Below are 16,747 nucleotides of genomic sequence, written 5' to 3'. Positions count from 1 at the left end.
CACTGTATTTTATGCATTATACACCTGTGAGCATTTTGTTTGCAAAGCCAATGGCTCTTCTGCTTAGCTTAGCGCTTTTCTCACAATGACTTTATCAGATACCAGTGAGGATGTCTAAACAGAAACAAAAATAGGTATGGTCCATTATGTCTCATAGATAACTCTCACATATGATAAGGATGACCATAGCCTATTCATACACAAAGAGATCATAGTACCTATCTCCTTCTGAAAAGATGATGGCAACAGAAGTAATAGCCACCTCTGGGAAGTGGGAAATCACTGCGCATATATTTAAATTGAAGTACCAGAAGGAAGAGGAATACCCATTTTTGCCCTTATCAATGACTGAGCTGGAGCAAGTGACCAGCGAGCATTGATCCTTTCTCTTTTCTCACTCCACTCCCTGTTAGATCCAATCGTGTTCTTTTTCTCAGATCCCTTCATCTCCTCAATTTTGGTTTTAATGCCTGGTTGGAGCCTGGAGGTTGCATCTTGGAGTCATTAGTGAGCAAGTTCTGAGAAATGTACCATGTGTGCCTAAGTTTATTGGAAGTTTCCAAGCTTTGAGTTTAATCAGAGTTCTAGAATATATTTACAGAAATATGTACATCTCCAGTAAATGCTGTATAATAAAACACTTTTCCAAATTAAAATGTAAGATTTTGAAATTGATATGCTGGCTTTGAAAAATTCACTAAGGCTTTGATTTAGGTGTCAAGCATGCTCTAAACCCAAAGTATCTACTGCCTGCCAGAAAAGCCACCGCACAGGCTTTTAAACACCATGGATCTATTTTGAATGGAAAACAGAATTCATCTTATTTTAAAGCAGCTATATTTACTTTTCTATTTATATATCAAGAGCAGAGAATGAACGCTGTAAGTAAACAGAAAAGCTGTGCAAATTTGAGATTAGCTGCCACTCTAAGATTAACCATTCAGGATACAAGTGGATGAGCAGATAAATAAGAGCCAAACTTTCCAAAACATTGGACCCACATAATTCATATTTCATGCAATACATTTATCATAGAAGTCTTTGGAACATTTGGCCCAAAATTTGTAAATTTGCAAAAGTTTTTTTTTTTTTGCTAATTGAGTTATACAGAGTTCTTATTTAGTCCTGAACCATACATGTATATATGTGAAATATTCTGTTTTGTATATTAAAGTATATAATACAAGACTTCAGAATGACCATGAAAAGTCTTTACTCCATTTTCTTAATTTTGCCAATAAGGAAACTGAGATGCAAGATGTCAGTTCGTATTTAGTATGTGGATAAATTTGGAATTAGCCTATTCACTCAGAGTATAAAGTACTCTAAAGACACAGGAAGCCTGGACACAATAATATGTTAATGGTAAAATTATGTCATCAGCATGTACTTCTGTGTAGGTTTTGGAATATTTACATCACTGAGTACCTACTATGTACTGTGAATACTCTCCTCATTTTTTGTTGTTACACATGCTAGGGAGAGAGCCCCTATTAAGTATTGATTGTGTCCCACCAAAAGACACATGTCATTTTGTGATATGTGTCCTCCTAGCATCAGGAACAAGAGGATTCAGATTAGTTGGGGGAAAGAAAATTGAATCTTTAAAACCACAAACCACAGGGGAACAGTGACCAAGTGTCACTTACATTTGCCCCGCTAATGGGGAAAATAAACACATCCAGCCCATACTGATATGCTCTTCTTACAATCTTTATATTTACTCCACTTAGAGGATGTTGACAGGTTACTTTCTGGGTAGAACATGTTTCTTCACCAAAGACAGTGCATTTCCACTTAGTTATAAAAACCCCAAACTTCAGTTACAAAGGAAATCACCAGTGACAAATGGATCTTTGTAAATGATTTTCTATACAGCACAGTAGCCAACACGGAAGGAGCAAGCCTTTTTGGATGACATACACTTCTGAATCCTGTTGTCACATTATCTTGAGCCAGATACTGGAAACTGGTTACTGAGGTCATGAAATATACATATAGGGACAAGTAGGACCTACTATGCAGTGGCTATTCACCTGGCCATGGCCATAGTAGGGTCTTGAATGACAGGGTGGGTGGGGTTGATAAATAAATTAATTAGCAATGAGAAGCTAGGAAGGATTCTTTTAGGAGAGGGCACTGGAACTCAAATTAAGTGTCTTGCTCATGCTAGGCAAGCACTGAGCTATACCCCCAGGTCCAGATTCTGAAAAAGAAAGTGATATGATAAAATTAGAGCATCAGAAGGACTCATCTTACAAAACAGCATAAAATTGGAAAAGATTAAGTAGAGAGTGGAGCAGTGAGGAGGCCTGGGGCCATAATCTAGGTGAAAGGTAATAAGGACCAAGCTAGAGAATAGCTGTAGGAAAAATAAGGAAGGATAGCTTTTGCCAGAAAATAGGAAGGGAAATTCACCTTGAAAATACTATCCTAGACTCCCTCACATTTGCAGTGTGAACAAAGCCCCATGTTCAGTGACAGGATGAATCCAAAGGCATGTGTGCCTAGACCTCAGCTCTTCCACAGAAGGCCTCTATTTCCATCTGTATGGAGCATGGGGTCCTCCAGAGCACTGTGTCATATCTACAGTGTTCAGGCCTCTCAGACTGCCCAGTCATCATGACTAGTCATTTATCTAGCAAATATTTATTAAGTGATTATTAAGTACAATACAGTTCCCTCTACCTGGAGCAGGTATCAAAATTCTCTGCTATCAAAATTCTATTGCTGTCCTCATTATAATATAGCATAGACCTATTTTCATGTATTTTTCCAGGCATTGGGAGTTAAAAATATAGTAGTGAGTGGTGTTTTCTAAAGCTTGCAGTTCCTGTATGTCAAGTTAGAAATGCAGACAGGCATCTAGGTGTTACAAAATATTGAGTGACATTTTCCCCTCTTAATCTGCCATACTGTCTGTGTATGCTTGCTGCCAGCTGAAACCCTAGCCTATAGAATACAATGTCACTTCTTTTATTCATCCCAATGAAATCTATTTAAATAGTGTAATTAAGCAATTCATTTTTATATTTGGGCACGTGCTCTCAATATGGCTCTTCAATTGATTTAAATAATTCTGCATGTATTGATTTTAGACCATCTGAATACCCTAATGATTAGTTCATTTGTGAATAGAGGAATTTCTTTTCTCAACTTAAGTAATCAATGAAATTTACCAATACATGACACTGGGTTAGATTATAACCATGTCTCACAGCACAACCATGTGAAAAGGTTTTTATAAAAAAGCCAAAACAAAATAAACACAAAACCATGCAACTATTTCTTCTGTTTTTGATCCATATTGCCTAATATCTAGCTATTTTAAATTATCTGAGAAATTGATCTATTTCCCTTTTCATCAAGAAACATATTATAGAGACTCAGATATATACTTGCTAGTAGAATGTCAAGTTAAATCATATATAAGCAGGCAATGTAAAAGACATATAAAGCAATAGTAATAAAATCACATTTTTGGTTTGACTGACAGCATTATTATTGATTATGAAAAAAGGCATACATAGCCTTGTAAAATGAGTCCACTGGTACAATATCTCTAGGCCATCTGAGTTCTCACTTTGACAGGCTCAACATATAGGAAACTTATTGCACTGAGTTTGTTTTCTGTAAATCTCAGGAGGTGGGTAATGCCTTAGTCTGGATATAACTACTCAGGGTTTTCTTGTGAAAACCCCAGAAAGATTCTCTAAATTTTCTATAAATATAGCATATGAGCCTGGTGAACAATAATTAATGACATATAATCACTCAGAATTACCTTGCCAATGAATTTTGAAGAAGTTTGATCATTACAGAGAAAATACCTAGCAAGTTTTCTAAGTGCCATATGTGGCATTTTCTCCCTTAAAGATGTATATTGTGGTGGCTAGGGCTCAATAGATAGCCACTTAATTTCCTTCTTTCCTATATTTTTTCCTTATAGGTTTACATTATCTACTTCATATAGTGCAGTATAGTCCCTGAGCCTTTTTATCTTCAGTGCCACACAAGAACTCTCTATATAAAAGAAAGACAAAGTTCTTACTTTTAGTAAGATACATTTAGTGAGTGAAAAACTATGAGTCTGTCCTTAGCTTTGTCATCTCTCCTGAGGAAATAAATTTGCTGCTTAGCAGGATACCTCCAACAGTACCACGCTGGTATTGAGAGATGAGTCAGCTCAGAAACACTCCATGGAATCAGAGAAGTGCCTTCTTCCTGACATACAGTTTCTAAAGATGCCACATCATGGAAAGGGCTTATCCAGAGTAGGATCCTCAGGGCTTCCTCATCCTCAGGGTCAAATGTTAGTGAAAATGCAAAAAGCACCCCTGATGGGTGAGGTGTGGAAGGAGGAGCTGCTAAAGAAGAGAACACCTGAAACTAGGTATTAATTAACCTAGGCTTCCTTGGAAAAGGAGAGGGAAGGGGTGAGGAGAGAGAGAGAAAGAGAGAGAGAGAGAGAGAGAGATGAGTGTATGAGCATTTCCTGTGACCCACACCCTACCCCAGGTGTCCTGACCCTTTTACCATCAACGCCCAAGATGATGCATAGATGAAGCCTTGTTCGAAGGTATAGGACCCTTTCTTTTTCTGCTGGGCTATAAGCATGTCAGTAGGACTTCAACACATTAAAGTCCTCCAGGAGTATTGCTTTCTACACAGAACTACTCCTGATATGGGAAGAAGAGCATATTGATACTGTAATCCTCACTGCAATAACTGTATAGGTTTGGTACATTGTCACTACTCAGTAAGTCCGTAAGAGATCTGTCCATAAAAATCTACATACCAACACCTTTGAGGGAAGCAATCACAATTCAGGTGCTCTGCATTTGCATAGTACACTGCAGTTTCCAGAGTATGGTCATCAGTATGGAATACTAACAATTGTCCTTGATATAGAAATGACAGACATAATTATCTTCATTTTTATTTATTTTATTTTATTATTTTTTGTTTTTTATCTTTATTATTGGTGTGTGTTAATTGTAGATAGTAAGGAGTTTCATGATGAGATTTCCATACATGCATTCGATGTGCTTTGATCATACTGATTCCTCCATTAGGCTCAGAGGTGTTAGCACCTTGCAAGTACTATAAATGGTAAAACTGAGACTAGAATCCAGGTTTTTAAAATTTCTAGCATAGCTTTCTTCTACTATAGCCTGGTGATGACACTGATCACACCACATTAGCGTATATTCCTTAACATTTTAATTTCTTCTTTTTAGTTGGCGGTACTGGGGTTTGAACTTGGGCTTCATGCTTTGTGAGAGAGGCACTATATTGCTTGAACCATGCTTCCAACTAATTTCTCAATCATCCTTCCTTGCATGAGAACTTCCTCAATAATGAGATAAGAATCATGTTAGGGAAACATGGCACAAAATAAGGAGAATATGGATTTTAAAAGTATAGAGATTATAAATTAAAGCAGCATAACTGTTAACTATATAGGCTCCATTTTTCAATCAGTTTAAATTACTGTAATGTATGTTTTTCAACTCAAATTTAGCTGCAGTCTGAATATGTAACTTTCTTAATGCCTCACAAATTTCTGTGTGTCGTTTTCCTTTTAATTTGCCTCATTTTGCATCATGCTTTACATTGTGCCAAATATATCTGGAATATGAAATTATCTTTTCATGTCTCCACATTCCACAGGAAGAATTTTTCTCCTTATGTATTTTATAGAATCATTCTTTTATGCCTTAAAGGCATATATCATTTACACCCAAAAATCACTTAAATATTTTTTCTTCAAAATTTTCCAATGTAATAATCCCTTATAACGCGCCTAAAACAAAGTCAAATTATGGTGAAAGTGAAGAATATAAATTGCGAGCTGTGTCTCATCTGGCAGAGGCTCCCTGCTACCATTTAGTTTGGAAATTCACAGCGATGAGCACACAAGAGGATGACATGACTACATCTGACTACAGCCGTGGGGACATCAAAGTGATCGTGAGTTAATTTCCAAAGAAATGAGAAACTCTCAGCATAGACGTTTTCAATCAATAGCCAAGCAACCCAGAAAAAATTAATTTGAATGAAGTTATTTTCCTATGATGGCTGTATAAAAAGACATATGTTTCCAAGAAACTGGCTTCAAACATAATTCAGATCAGAGAAAAATAACAGTCTAATTGACAGGTCCGAAATATGGAGACGAGGATATTTTCAAAAAGCATGCCTCCGAATCAAAGCTAAGTTAAGCAATATCACTTTGATTTCTCCTTTCCCATCTTTTGTTCATCCTATTGCATCCAGTATACTTTAAAGGGAAATTACTTGAACACAGTATTATTTTATGATAACCTAAGTGTTCTAGATACTTGTTTAGATTTTAGGAGATAGAAAAAAGTAAATTCATGTGATTTCCCCAGTGACATGCCTTTATCCCACTATAGTATTTTATTCTAAACCAGCTCACACTTGGGGGATAAAATATGGTAATAAAAGGTAGATGTGAGTGTGTGCACCTGTGCAGACTGTGTACCACTACTATAGGGGAGGTTGATGGCTAGCTTTCTACTTCTCGATGGCCTCTGCCTCTTTGTTCATCTGACCCAGCAGAATCCATATCGTGAGCAGTGTTAGTTAGCATCCTGTACATGGACTGCACAGGGACGGGCAGTCCTAGATGTGTGTGAGAGGTGATTTGAGCCAGCGAGACATATATTTCTTGCTTTCTCATTTTCACCCGTTACCTCATTCCCTAGCTTTCTTCCTATTTTAACACTTTCCAAAATTCAAACTCAAGCACAGATGGTGAAAAAGTGATTTCTGTCTACCAAGCTAAAGAAAATGCCCAAATATTAATCAGTATTTATCTAGAAACAGAACCTGAGAGTTAATAAATTAGAAGGACTTAGATTTCTAACACTAACATCTAAATTTGGGAAATGTTTCTTTTTTTATTGCTGGTAGCTTCATTGAGTTGCTATGCATGGGGAGTTCAGTATGTTGAATCTCACTGATTACCTGTAATATCAAGTCCTGTGTTAAATTATATATTGTCATTGTTAAAGAAAATGGGTTGGTTCTGCATTCTAATTTACACCAATGTTCTATCCTTCTCCTTAGCTCTTACTCACCTCCAGGATTCATAATATAAATGTCCCTTAATGAAAGATTTTTGAAAGGGTCTGAACAGCCCTGAGGTTGTCAAACTGCTGCTTCAATGCTCTCCATATTAAATGTTATTTCTATAGCCTGAAAAAGTCTACAGGAGTACAAGTTTGGTTCTGATTACATAATTATGCTACAGAAATATTAAAAAAATCATCACTAAAACCCTCCAGGTGCTTAAACAGTTTGATAGACTGTAGCCATTCTGCCATCAGCGCCCCCAGCTGTGTTGCTTAGCAACATTTTAATTCCAAAAGAATCGAAGGAGATGAAATCCCTGTGGAGAGGGAAACAGAAATAAGAGGGCTGTTGACAGATGATCTGAGTTGTTTCTTCTAATATACTGTGAAGATCACTAGCTCTTTTCATGAATGATAAATGGACTGTACACAGATCAATGGGTTCAGCAATAAACTGGAACCAGGCTCCATGTCTAAGGTGACTCAGGCCAAGAGGCCCAGAGATTTCCTCATTTCACGATTTGGTGTGTATTTTCTTAAAGGTTCTATGGGAGGAAATTGATCTCAGTATTTGGTCATTTCTTGCCCTTTCTTAGTGTCTGCTAATAAAAGTGACTTTGGAAATGGGCGTTTTGGCCTTTTATCACAATGCAGGTGTGGCCAGGTGTCAATAGTAATGCTAGGATTAATGGTTCCCTACCACAACTCTAAAGTCCTGGATATGCCCACAATCATTCCTATGTACCCCCTTCCTCACATTGTCATTACAACCCAATCATACTCACATGGAGTGAGATTAGAGTGAAAAGTGGGCAATAGAAGATGTAGTTATGCACCCAAGAGCCCACTCGAATGGCCCCTGATGAACTTGGTCAACAGCCCTGGCAATGCCCATCTGTGTTTGAAGACTGCACTTTGAAAGGCATCCATGTTCCCTGGGAGAAGAATATTGCTTGTTCTATGTCCCCAGTCTCCTTATAAGGAGACTTATAAGGACCTTCAGTTAGCTCCTTATGGTTCTTAAAAAAGTATTTCACGCTACTTATTGTTTTGGTTACTAGTTGCAAAGATTATGCCACTAATGTTGTCTAATTGTGTTTTTCTTCTCTTCACAGGCTGTTGAAAAGGCAAAACCTAAGAATAATCCTGTAAAGTAAGTTATTATTTTTATTAGTTGAAAATGTTAGCCTTAATGAACCCCATGCATGTAAAAAATAAGGTCACGAGAGACTTGGATTTTGAGTAAATCTCAATTCATTACAACTTAAAGACAAAAACAAAACAAGCAAAAAAATCCACTCTCCAGTGAGCAAAGAGCAGCTTATACTTTTCCCTGTGTCCCTGATGAGAAATGCCCCAAGTTGTACCCACTTTACATAAATTAATATGTGCACTGTGTGAATAACTGCCAAATACTATTATAATCATGTTCAATGCATACTATCTCAAACCTTTGGGTTTTGCACATGCTAAAAAGATTACATTTTTAATTGCAAACCTTGGACCTATGACAGAGACATAAATGGCTGAAAGTACACCAAGTGATCTCTAGCCACGTGGGGAGGTTTGGCACCTTGGCATCAATGCCTCAATATTCTGTTAATGAAAAGTTCATAAAATACATTTAGCTAAAGTTCATTTAAAACTAACAAAGAGCTATTTATAAGGCATTTTATGGGACACTTAAATTATAAACAAGCCACCCTGTACTTTTTTAAAAATATAGTACATCTTAGACATCCTGTTTCTTCCAGAAGGGAGACTTTCAAATTAAGAAAGATGGCTGTCTTGTTATTTGGATCAGTGACATCTGATTGCACTGTTATGATGTGTACCAGTCCTGTCAGCCATGTGGCCAAGGGACAACTTGCTCTATTTGCTGGGCTATATTAGGTCTGGTAATATCATATGTCTAGGAAGTATGTGTTAATTTATGTCAACCAACTTTCATTACAACTGATATTGAATACAGAAATGGGGAGTGCATTGATTTTTAATAGTTTCTGAGAGAGTGGATCAGCTAATGCCAAAGACAGAAAGGCTGCTTATGTTCTATAAAAGAATTAACTTTTCTAGGTCATGAGGGTAGTGTTTAACATACCATTAAATCCAAATCCTAAAACACTTTTCCAAAAGGTATTGTGCACTTGGCTTTTAAATTTCATTTTTCTTACACCACATAATATTCTCTGATAAGACACCATAAACTTTGAAGGTGCATCTTCAGTCTGGAGGTGTATTACATTTTAGTGCTCATAGGGAAGTACTTTTAGTAGTGAGATTTTATATAATTATTTGGTTGGGGTTGGGGTTGAAATCTTCTCTGTAGCTTGATTTCTTTTTTGCGCGTATGCCCTAAAGGCTCCTCTACTATGGGCCTGTGGCTGGAAAAGATGCTAATGAGACCAGGACCAGGGCTTCAGTCCCTGGGTGGGCCATTAATGATCTTCTTTTCCACAGTCCAACTGTACTCGCCCTCCTGTCTGCCTGCATGCCTATAAGTGCCTCAGGTCACAAAGGGGTAGGGCAGTCTGGAGAAGCATAAATCTAGGCCCTTGATGGGGAAAATGTTCTCCAATAGGAAGTAAAACTCAAGCTCCATCTTTGCATACATGGAAAAGCCCGTTGTCACTGTGTGGGACTACATTATACTTTAATGGCTTGGAAGTGGGACCAGTTTTCTGTTTGCTCCTTGTGAGAATTTGACCTTATGGATAACTATACTTTTTACGAGTTCTCGTTAATTCCACAGTGTAGCTTCTATCTAATATCTAGCCTTTTAAGGGCTGTTTTAAAGACAAGACAGGAAAACTGGAAGAGTCAAAAGAGTTACGGAGCTTTCTACTTTTAAATATAGTTGAAAGTCTATTTAGTGACAAAACTAAGTTATGAACAATTGGTAAGTATTTAAAATTGTTTTCTAAATAAATAAGATAGTGTTCTAAGCATTAGTTTTGGTATCTTGCTGCGTTTGGTCTCATGATACCAAGCCCATTTGCCTAGCCATAGTTAATTGGGCACTTTAAGGAGAAAGGCTTCCGCAGCGTCAGGGACAGAAACTCTACAGCATTGTTCAGTTACACCGCCAGACTGAAGAACAGAGAAAGAGTTTTTAAAGTTTTATATTTAATGGTCCTCTTGCCATTTCTGATACCTGCCATAGAATTTGCGTTACACATAATAACTGGGACTCCAAATAAAGTAAAGTTTCAATCCATGTTTTCTGAATGAATAAACAAGTAAGGGCACATGTCTGAAAATAGTTTTTCCAGGAAACTGACCTGGAGGCAAAATAAGGCTGATAGTTCTACTCTAGTAGGGTATTGCCACGAAGTCATAAGGGCTTCTGTGTTGTAACTTCCCTACTCATCCAGTCTGGTTTTCTTGATTTATGCCACATATAAAAATATAAAAAATATTGTTGCATATCTTTATATTTTTTAAATATAATTATAAGAATATTAAAATACTCCCACATAGCTCTGGTCCTTCCAGCTGCTTTGCCTCTGAGCAGTTCATTGTTTTATCTCTAATGCAAGAATTAACATTTGATTGCCTTTTGGAACATGCTAGAATGACAAGATCTGATGGCATTTGGATTTACAATTTGGTAACAATTAAAGTATGAATACATATTGGTGAAGATAATCATTGATGGTATTTGATATAGTACCTTGGTGTAGAGTTTGACAAATAGTTGGAAAAAATCAGAATAGGAAGAATATTTCATGACGTGAAAATTATGTGAAATTCCAATGTCACTGCATAAAATTTTATTGTAATACAACCACACTTATGTATTTCCATATTATCTGTGGCTACTTTTTATGTTCCAATGGCAAAGTTGAATAGTTGCAACAGAGACTGTTTGTAGCACACAGAGCAAAACACATTTACCATCTGTCCCCTTATAGAAAAAATTCGCTGGCTTCTGTTCTAGTGGGTCAAGTAGAAAGCGGCACTAAGCTTTTTCTTAAACTATTAACCCTTTTACGTTTTGTCCTTTCAGACAATGAGTAGATGTTTACTGAGCCCTTATTGTGTGTTCAGGACATTCATGGGCTAATATATCACCTAATTCTCATTCTGAGCAAAAACATTTATTCATTACTCACTTTGAACACCCAATGGATACAAGATCCATTGACAGGGCGATGCTGCCTCAGAAACCAGTGTTAATCTTCCAAGTTGTGTGTTAATGGTTAGACTGCAAAGGGCATATGCATTTTCTAAAATTCTGTTACTTCCAGATCTATCTAAGAGAAAGTAGCTTTCTTTCATTTGGGTGAGAGTAAACAATTTGTAATATCCATTTAATTTGTGTATTATCCTCTTTAAAAGCTTCCCTCTCCCTCCCTACTTCTCAACCACTTGTTCAATTTATTTTTAATACATTCTTGGTTGTAAGCTTCTTTTATCCTATAGGGAGACTATAGCTCACATTAATTACACTCAATATAAAGGAGAAACTAAATATATGCCTCTAAAATATAAACACACAATGTACCTGAATACAATAATAGCCTTACTTGAACATTAAATACTGCTTCTGAAAGCAAGACTCAAAAGCAAATGCTCTTAAAAATCAATGATCAGGACAAGGAATGCTTGGTTTACTTCTCAATATGTTGGAACTATACTGGTAGCAAGGCTTGATTATTATGTTAAAACCACAGTTCTGTGATGTGTTGGAGGGAAAGATTTTCACTTGTATATTAAACTTGTGTAGCAATCATTTCTGAGATTTCATTGTGACAGCAAGTCCTGAGAGATGTACAGATTTCTCCTACCATATGTGACTTATCACATACATTTTTTAAAAAAAACACATTTCTGTTATTAAGACATATGTGATAGTACACTTCTGAAAATGTGAATTGCTTTTGGCTAAAAGCCATGCACTAATAAGTTGAGTTGAATCTAACCAAAGTTGACATCTGTTACAGAGAGAGAGAGAGAGAGAGAACAGTTGTCAAGCATAAAATTCTTCCTTTAACATTGCACAATGTGGTGGTTGGTTGTCTTTCACAAATCACAGTCATAATCCACTCAGCTTAGGAAATTACAGTTTTATTTAGGAACCAGTCTATCTTATAGATGTGGTGTTTTTATTATTGAAAATGACAAATAGCCAAAAAGATTTTCCTGACAGTGATGTTTGAACATTATTCATTTATTAATTCAATGAATATTTATTTAAGATGTAAAGCATTCTGGGAACTGTGATAGATGCTGAGGGGACCAAAAATAAATCTGCCACAAGTCTTACCTTTGAGGAATTTAGTGTTCAGTAGGAGAGAAAAAAAATCATCTGATAAACCTAAATAGAAGGTAAACAGAGATGTTGGTTAAATGAGGAACAGATAAAGAAGGAAAGAAGCTCTAAGGAGGGAAAGCATAGCACTATTGGAGACAGGGTTAAAAAGGGGGAAGAGGGTCATTTTCATCAAGATTTTTAGGACTGCTAGTTGAGACACTGGTTTGAGGTGTGGCAGGGGGATGCAAGGAGCCCAGGCTACCTGATGGTGAGCAGGCAGTGAAAGGCTAATTGAAAACTGAGTCTGAGAAGAAATGGTGGCTCTGGGCCCTCAGGGCTTACCATATGAAAGAAATTAGCTTAGTAGAATCAAATAGCATTGAAGAGTTCTTAAATTGTTAATGAAATTGAATTACCAATTTAGTCTCATAATTATTAAATACAAACAAAATGTTGATAGACTTGGGTTTGAGTCTTGAATCTGACATTAGCTTGTAGTATGAAATTGGATATATCCCTTCCTTGCTACAGACCTCAGCTAGATTATTTATATGGTCCTTCTAAGTCTTAAAAAAACAAAAAGTTAAAAAACCTGTCTTATATTTATGTTCATTTTAGAATATATTTAATCCAGTTCCATGTGGACTCATACATGTACATTCATTATAAGTGCTGTATATATAATACATTTTAGTTTTTCTCCATATGCACATGCACACATGCATACACATAATACCTTTCCTCATCTTTTTTGTCTTGTATGTTTGTGAAATGAAGAATAAGAATCCACATATTAAAGCTGTAAAGAAATATGTTAGAAGATAAGTATGGCTCCAAGTATGTTGGGTAGAGCTTTTGAAATGACCTCATATCATTTTGCAGTCAGAGGCTAAATCTCTTTGATTATTCTTGGACACATGTACATTATAGACATTCAGAATGATAGTGGAGTCACCACATCAATTCCCAGTGATAAAGTAGTGGATTCTGAACTGTGTTCTGCCAAATACTAGTTTTGTAAGATTGTCTCCTTTAGAACAAGAAGATTCCACCACCATGCAGGTTTAGCATATACCATCACATCACTTTCCTGGGGCATCACTGTGCACATTCATGTGATATAATCTCAGAGAAGTCCTACAGAGAGACACTTCTATTGTATTTTATCTTACCAAGGGTTTCCTAAACTGGTTTCTCCAGAGGAATGTTTTACAGAGCATAGAACTGGATGGTTGCGTCCATGTGAGATAAAATGACCATATACAGACCATATACTCTATAGTTGGTTTGGGAAACTCAGTGCCCTAATAACTAATAATCTTGTAACCCAGTTGCTAATGAGAATATTTGAGGTAAGCGCATTATTTAAGAAGTCACCATGGAAAGAAAAGAGATTCCCCAAGTGTTATGTTACATCGTAAAAAATCTCCAGTATTTCACTTACAGTATCATAATTCTAAATTATTTTAATGGGTTGCAAATGTACTCAGGTGCAGTCCTCAATGAAGATAAGGAACATTTAGGGATGGGTTCCTTTAAATTTGATGCATGAATCCCTATAATACCTTTAATAACTAGTATGCCTCACCAGAGAGGAAAGCTAGACACTTGGGCCACTCATTTCATGACAGTGAAGCACCCTCACCAATGTGCTACTTAAATCTCTAGTAGATATCTAATTAGCTCTGGCCAGTTCAAGGGTAATTAGTGGAAAGATAACAAGGAAGCCTCTCTCTAAACAACTGCATAAAATAAATTAGGCCTTTTTATTATATGGATAGCTATAATTGGATGCAGAAGATTTCAATTCTTATTCTCACTGCTAATGAAACTTGTGCACATTTCCAGACACCATACTTTTCCTTGGTAATTGGAGTTGCATCAGCTAGGCAATCTGAGACCCAGAGAACAGACTATCCAAAACCCACAATACAAGATAAGTTCTACTTTGCACCTTTCAGGAGACACATACCCATTTTCAATGCCTAGCAACTTGTTGGTGGCTTTTAGTCATATTGCTTATCTTTCTGTTTTATCTTCTTAGAACATAGCACCAAATGCATCAAAAGCTAATGAATGATGGAATTTACAGGCACTTTAACAATTATGGTAACTTCAATTATATTAAGTTTCTATCTATAAAGAAGTTTCTTCAAAGCTGGGAGCACATTCATTGCCTCATTACCACCACTCACCTTTCCAAAATCTTGCGAGAAGTTTTTCTTTTTTGGTGGTAAATTAATATCCAAATAACCATGAGTATGAAAGGGAAACAGAAAGCACCCATTCATTGCCAAATCAGAGAGAAGTAAAGTAAGTCAGCAAAAGTGGGATCCAACCATTTCAAAGAAAATTAGGCCACTTTTAGTGACAACAACAATCATAAGATTCTGTTATAGAACCCCAACTGCATTTTATTTGCTACCTGAAAAGGCCTAGTGGATCTAGGACAAGTTGTTAGGGTAAGAAAAAAGGTTTATTCAGGATACCAGCAAAATGAGAAGATGGTAGACTAATGCCCCAAATGGCAATCCTGTTTTTACTACAACATAAATGTTAATTTTCTGTTCACATAAAAGTAAAACTGGGAAGAGGGGTGGCATTGTGGGGAGGAAATAGAGCTTTAGTTAACTTGCGAGACCATTTTAACTCAGTACAAGTTTCAATCTCCTTTTATTCTTAGGCAAGGGGAAAAGGATGGTGGCTTAGGTTAGGAAAGGACTGATGACTGGTAACTTCTAGGCATCTATTTAGTGTTCTGCAATGGGGTGTTGTGAAGCCTAGTGGTTGGTAATCCATTTATCATGATGCCCCTGCTCTTACTCTCGTCCTGGCATCTTCAGCCTCAAAGGGGGAAGAAAGATATTAGGAAAATTTTGAACAAATTAACCTTGTACTACCAGTTCCAGACAAACAGTCCCTAAATAAGTAATATGTATATATACCAAGTTAAGCAGATTGTTAAGGAACAATCTGACCAAAGGTTAAGGTAACAAAGGAGACAGATACGGTATGAAGGCAAAGATGCCAAGCCTTTTCACCCTGCTTTTATAATCACTTGGACATTTCCTCAGGTCCAAGTGGAGGATCAATGCTTTTCAGCAGGACTGACTTTGAAATCCCTGAAAAGAAACTGAGACAACATTATCATTTTGAGTCACACTTCTGAGGTGCTGTCTATTGCAAAGCCACGAAGGACTAATGTGTTGCTCAGCTGTGTGACCTCCAGAATTAGTGATTTTTTAGTCAACTACAAGCAAGTGAAGCTAGAGGGCTTATTGTCCTTAAGTTGCAATGCTTCCTGATCCACATGCTAGTTTCTGTGTCTGTGCTTCTTAGGGTTTTCTGCTCAGACAGAAATAGACAACTCTGTTTAGTCTACTCACAAAAGTCAGCTCAGGTTTTGGTATCTAAGAGCTATACCGAGAATTGCATTTTAACATTGTCTTTTAGTGATCTTCCAGAAAACTGTCATAAACATGGAATGACATAGCTAATCTGCTAGAAATTCAAGCAAGCTGCATATATTTGTTCATTTAATAAACATTGTGTACCTGTTATGTGCCAGGCTCAGTTGCTAGATAAAATTGCAGCCTGGAAAGTCGTCACACTCTGGTAGGGAAACTGAGAGGTCATTCCACTACAGCACAGACAGGTTGGTTCTATGACAGAAGTTCATGTAGTGTCCTGTGGGGCACAGATGAAGGACTGAGCAACTGCTTGGAGCTGATTCTCCCTGTCTCAGCAGGAGTTACCTGGTAAACAGTGGGAGTGAGGCCATTCAAGAGAGCAGAACAACACTTTCAAAAGACACTAAGAGAAGAAAGCAGATGCTGTATTGTGAGCAGTGTCTGGTACTTAGAGGCAGCCTAGGAAAGGGGCAGCAAATACTGTTTGTGAGTTTGAAGAAACAAAGGAAAAGAGAGACAGAGAGAGAGGAAAGAAGGAAGGAAAGGGAGGGAGGGAGGGAGGAGGGAGAGAGAGAGGAGAGAGAGAGAGGGAGAGAGAGAGAGAAAGAAAGAAGGAAAGAAAGAAATAAAGAGAGAATAAAAAAGGGAAAAGTAGTTGCATGTGCCAGGATTCTTAAAGAATCACACTGCCAAAGACTTGGGCATTTCTTTGGGTACTTAAGAGGACAACAGTTTTTTAAGTTCCCTATATATTCTGGTTATCAGTCCTTTGTCTGATGTATAGTTGGCAAATATTTTCTCCCACTCTGTGGGTGTTCTCTTCAGTTCAGAGGCTACTTAAAAAGCTAGACATTGATCTACCATTTGATCCAGCAATACCACTCTTGGGGATATACCCAAAAGACTGTTACTCCAGAGGCACCTGCACATCCATGTTTATTGCAGCACAATTCACAATAGCCAAGTTATGGAAACAATCA

General features: G+C 37.0%; 1 protein-coding gene across 3 annotated transcripts in view; it reads left to right on the top strand.

The window, feature by feature from the left end:
* Positions 1-16,747, top strand: part of Aff2 (ALF transcription elongation factor 2) — a 478,328-nt gene that overhangs the window by 371,819 nt on the left and 89,762 nt on the right. For all 3 annotated transcript variants that reach the window (XM_074064173.1, XM_074064171.1, XM_074064172.1), the window contains one exon: positions 8,216-8,253. In XM_074064173.1, coding sequence (XP_073920274.1) covers positions 8,216-8,253 — 38 coding nt within the window. The remainder of the gene's footprint in view (positions 1-8,215; positions 8,254-16,747) is intronic.

This window comes from Castor canadensis, chromosome X, assembly GCF_047511655.1.
Source record: "Castor canadensis chromosome X, mCasCan1.hap1v2, whole genome shotgun sequence".
NCBI classification, from domain to species: domain Eukaryota; kingdom Metazoa; phylum Chordata; class Mammalia; order Rodentia; family Castoridae; genus Castor; species Castor canadensis.
The sequence above is the reverse complement of the archived record's forward strand: the minus strand, read 5'-3'. Positions and strand labels throughout refer to the sequence as shown.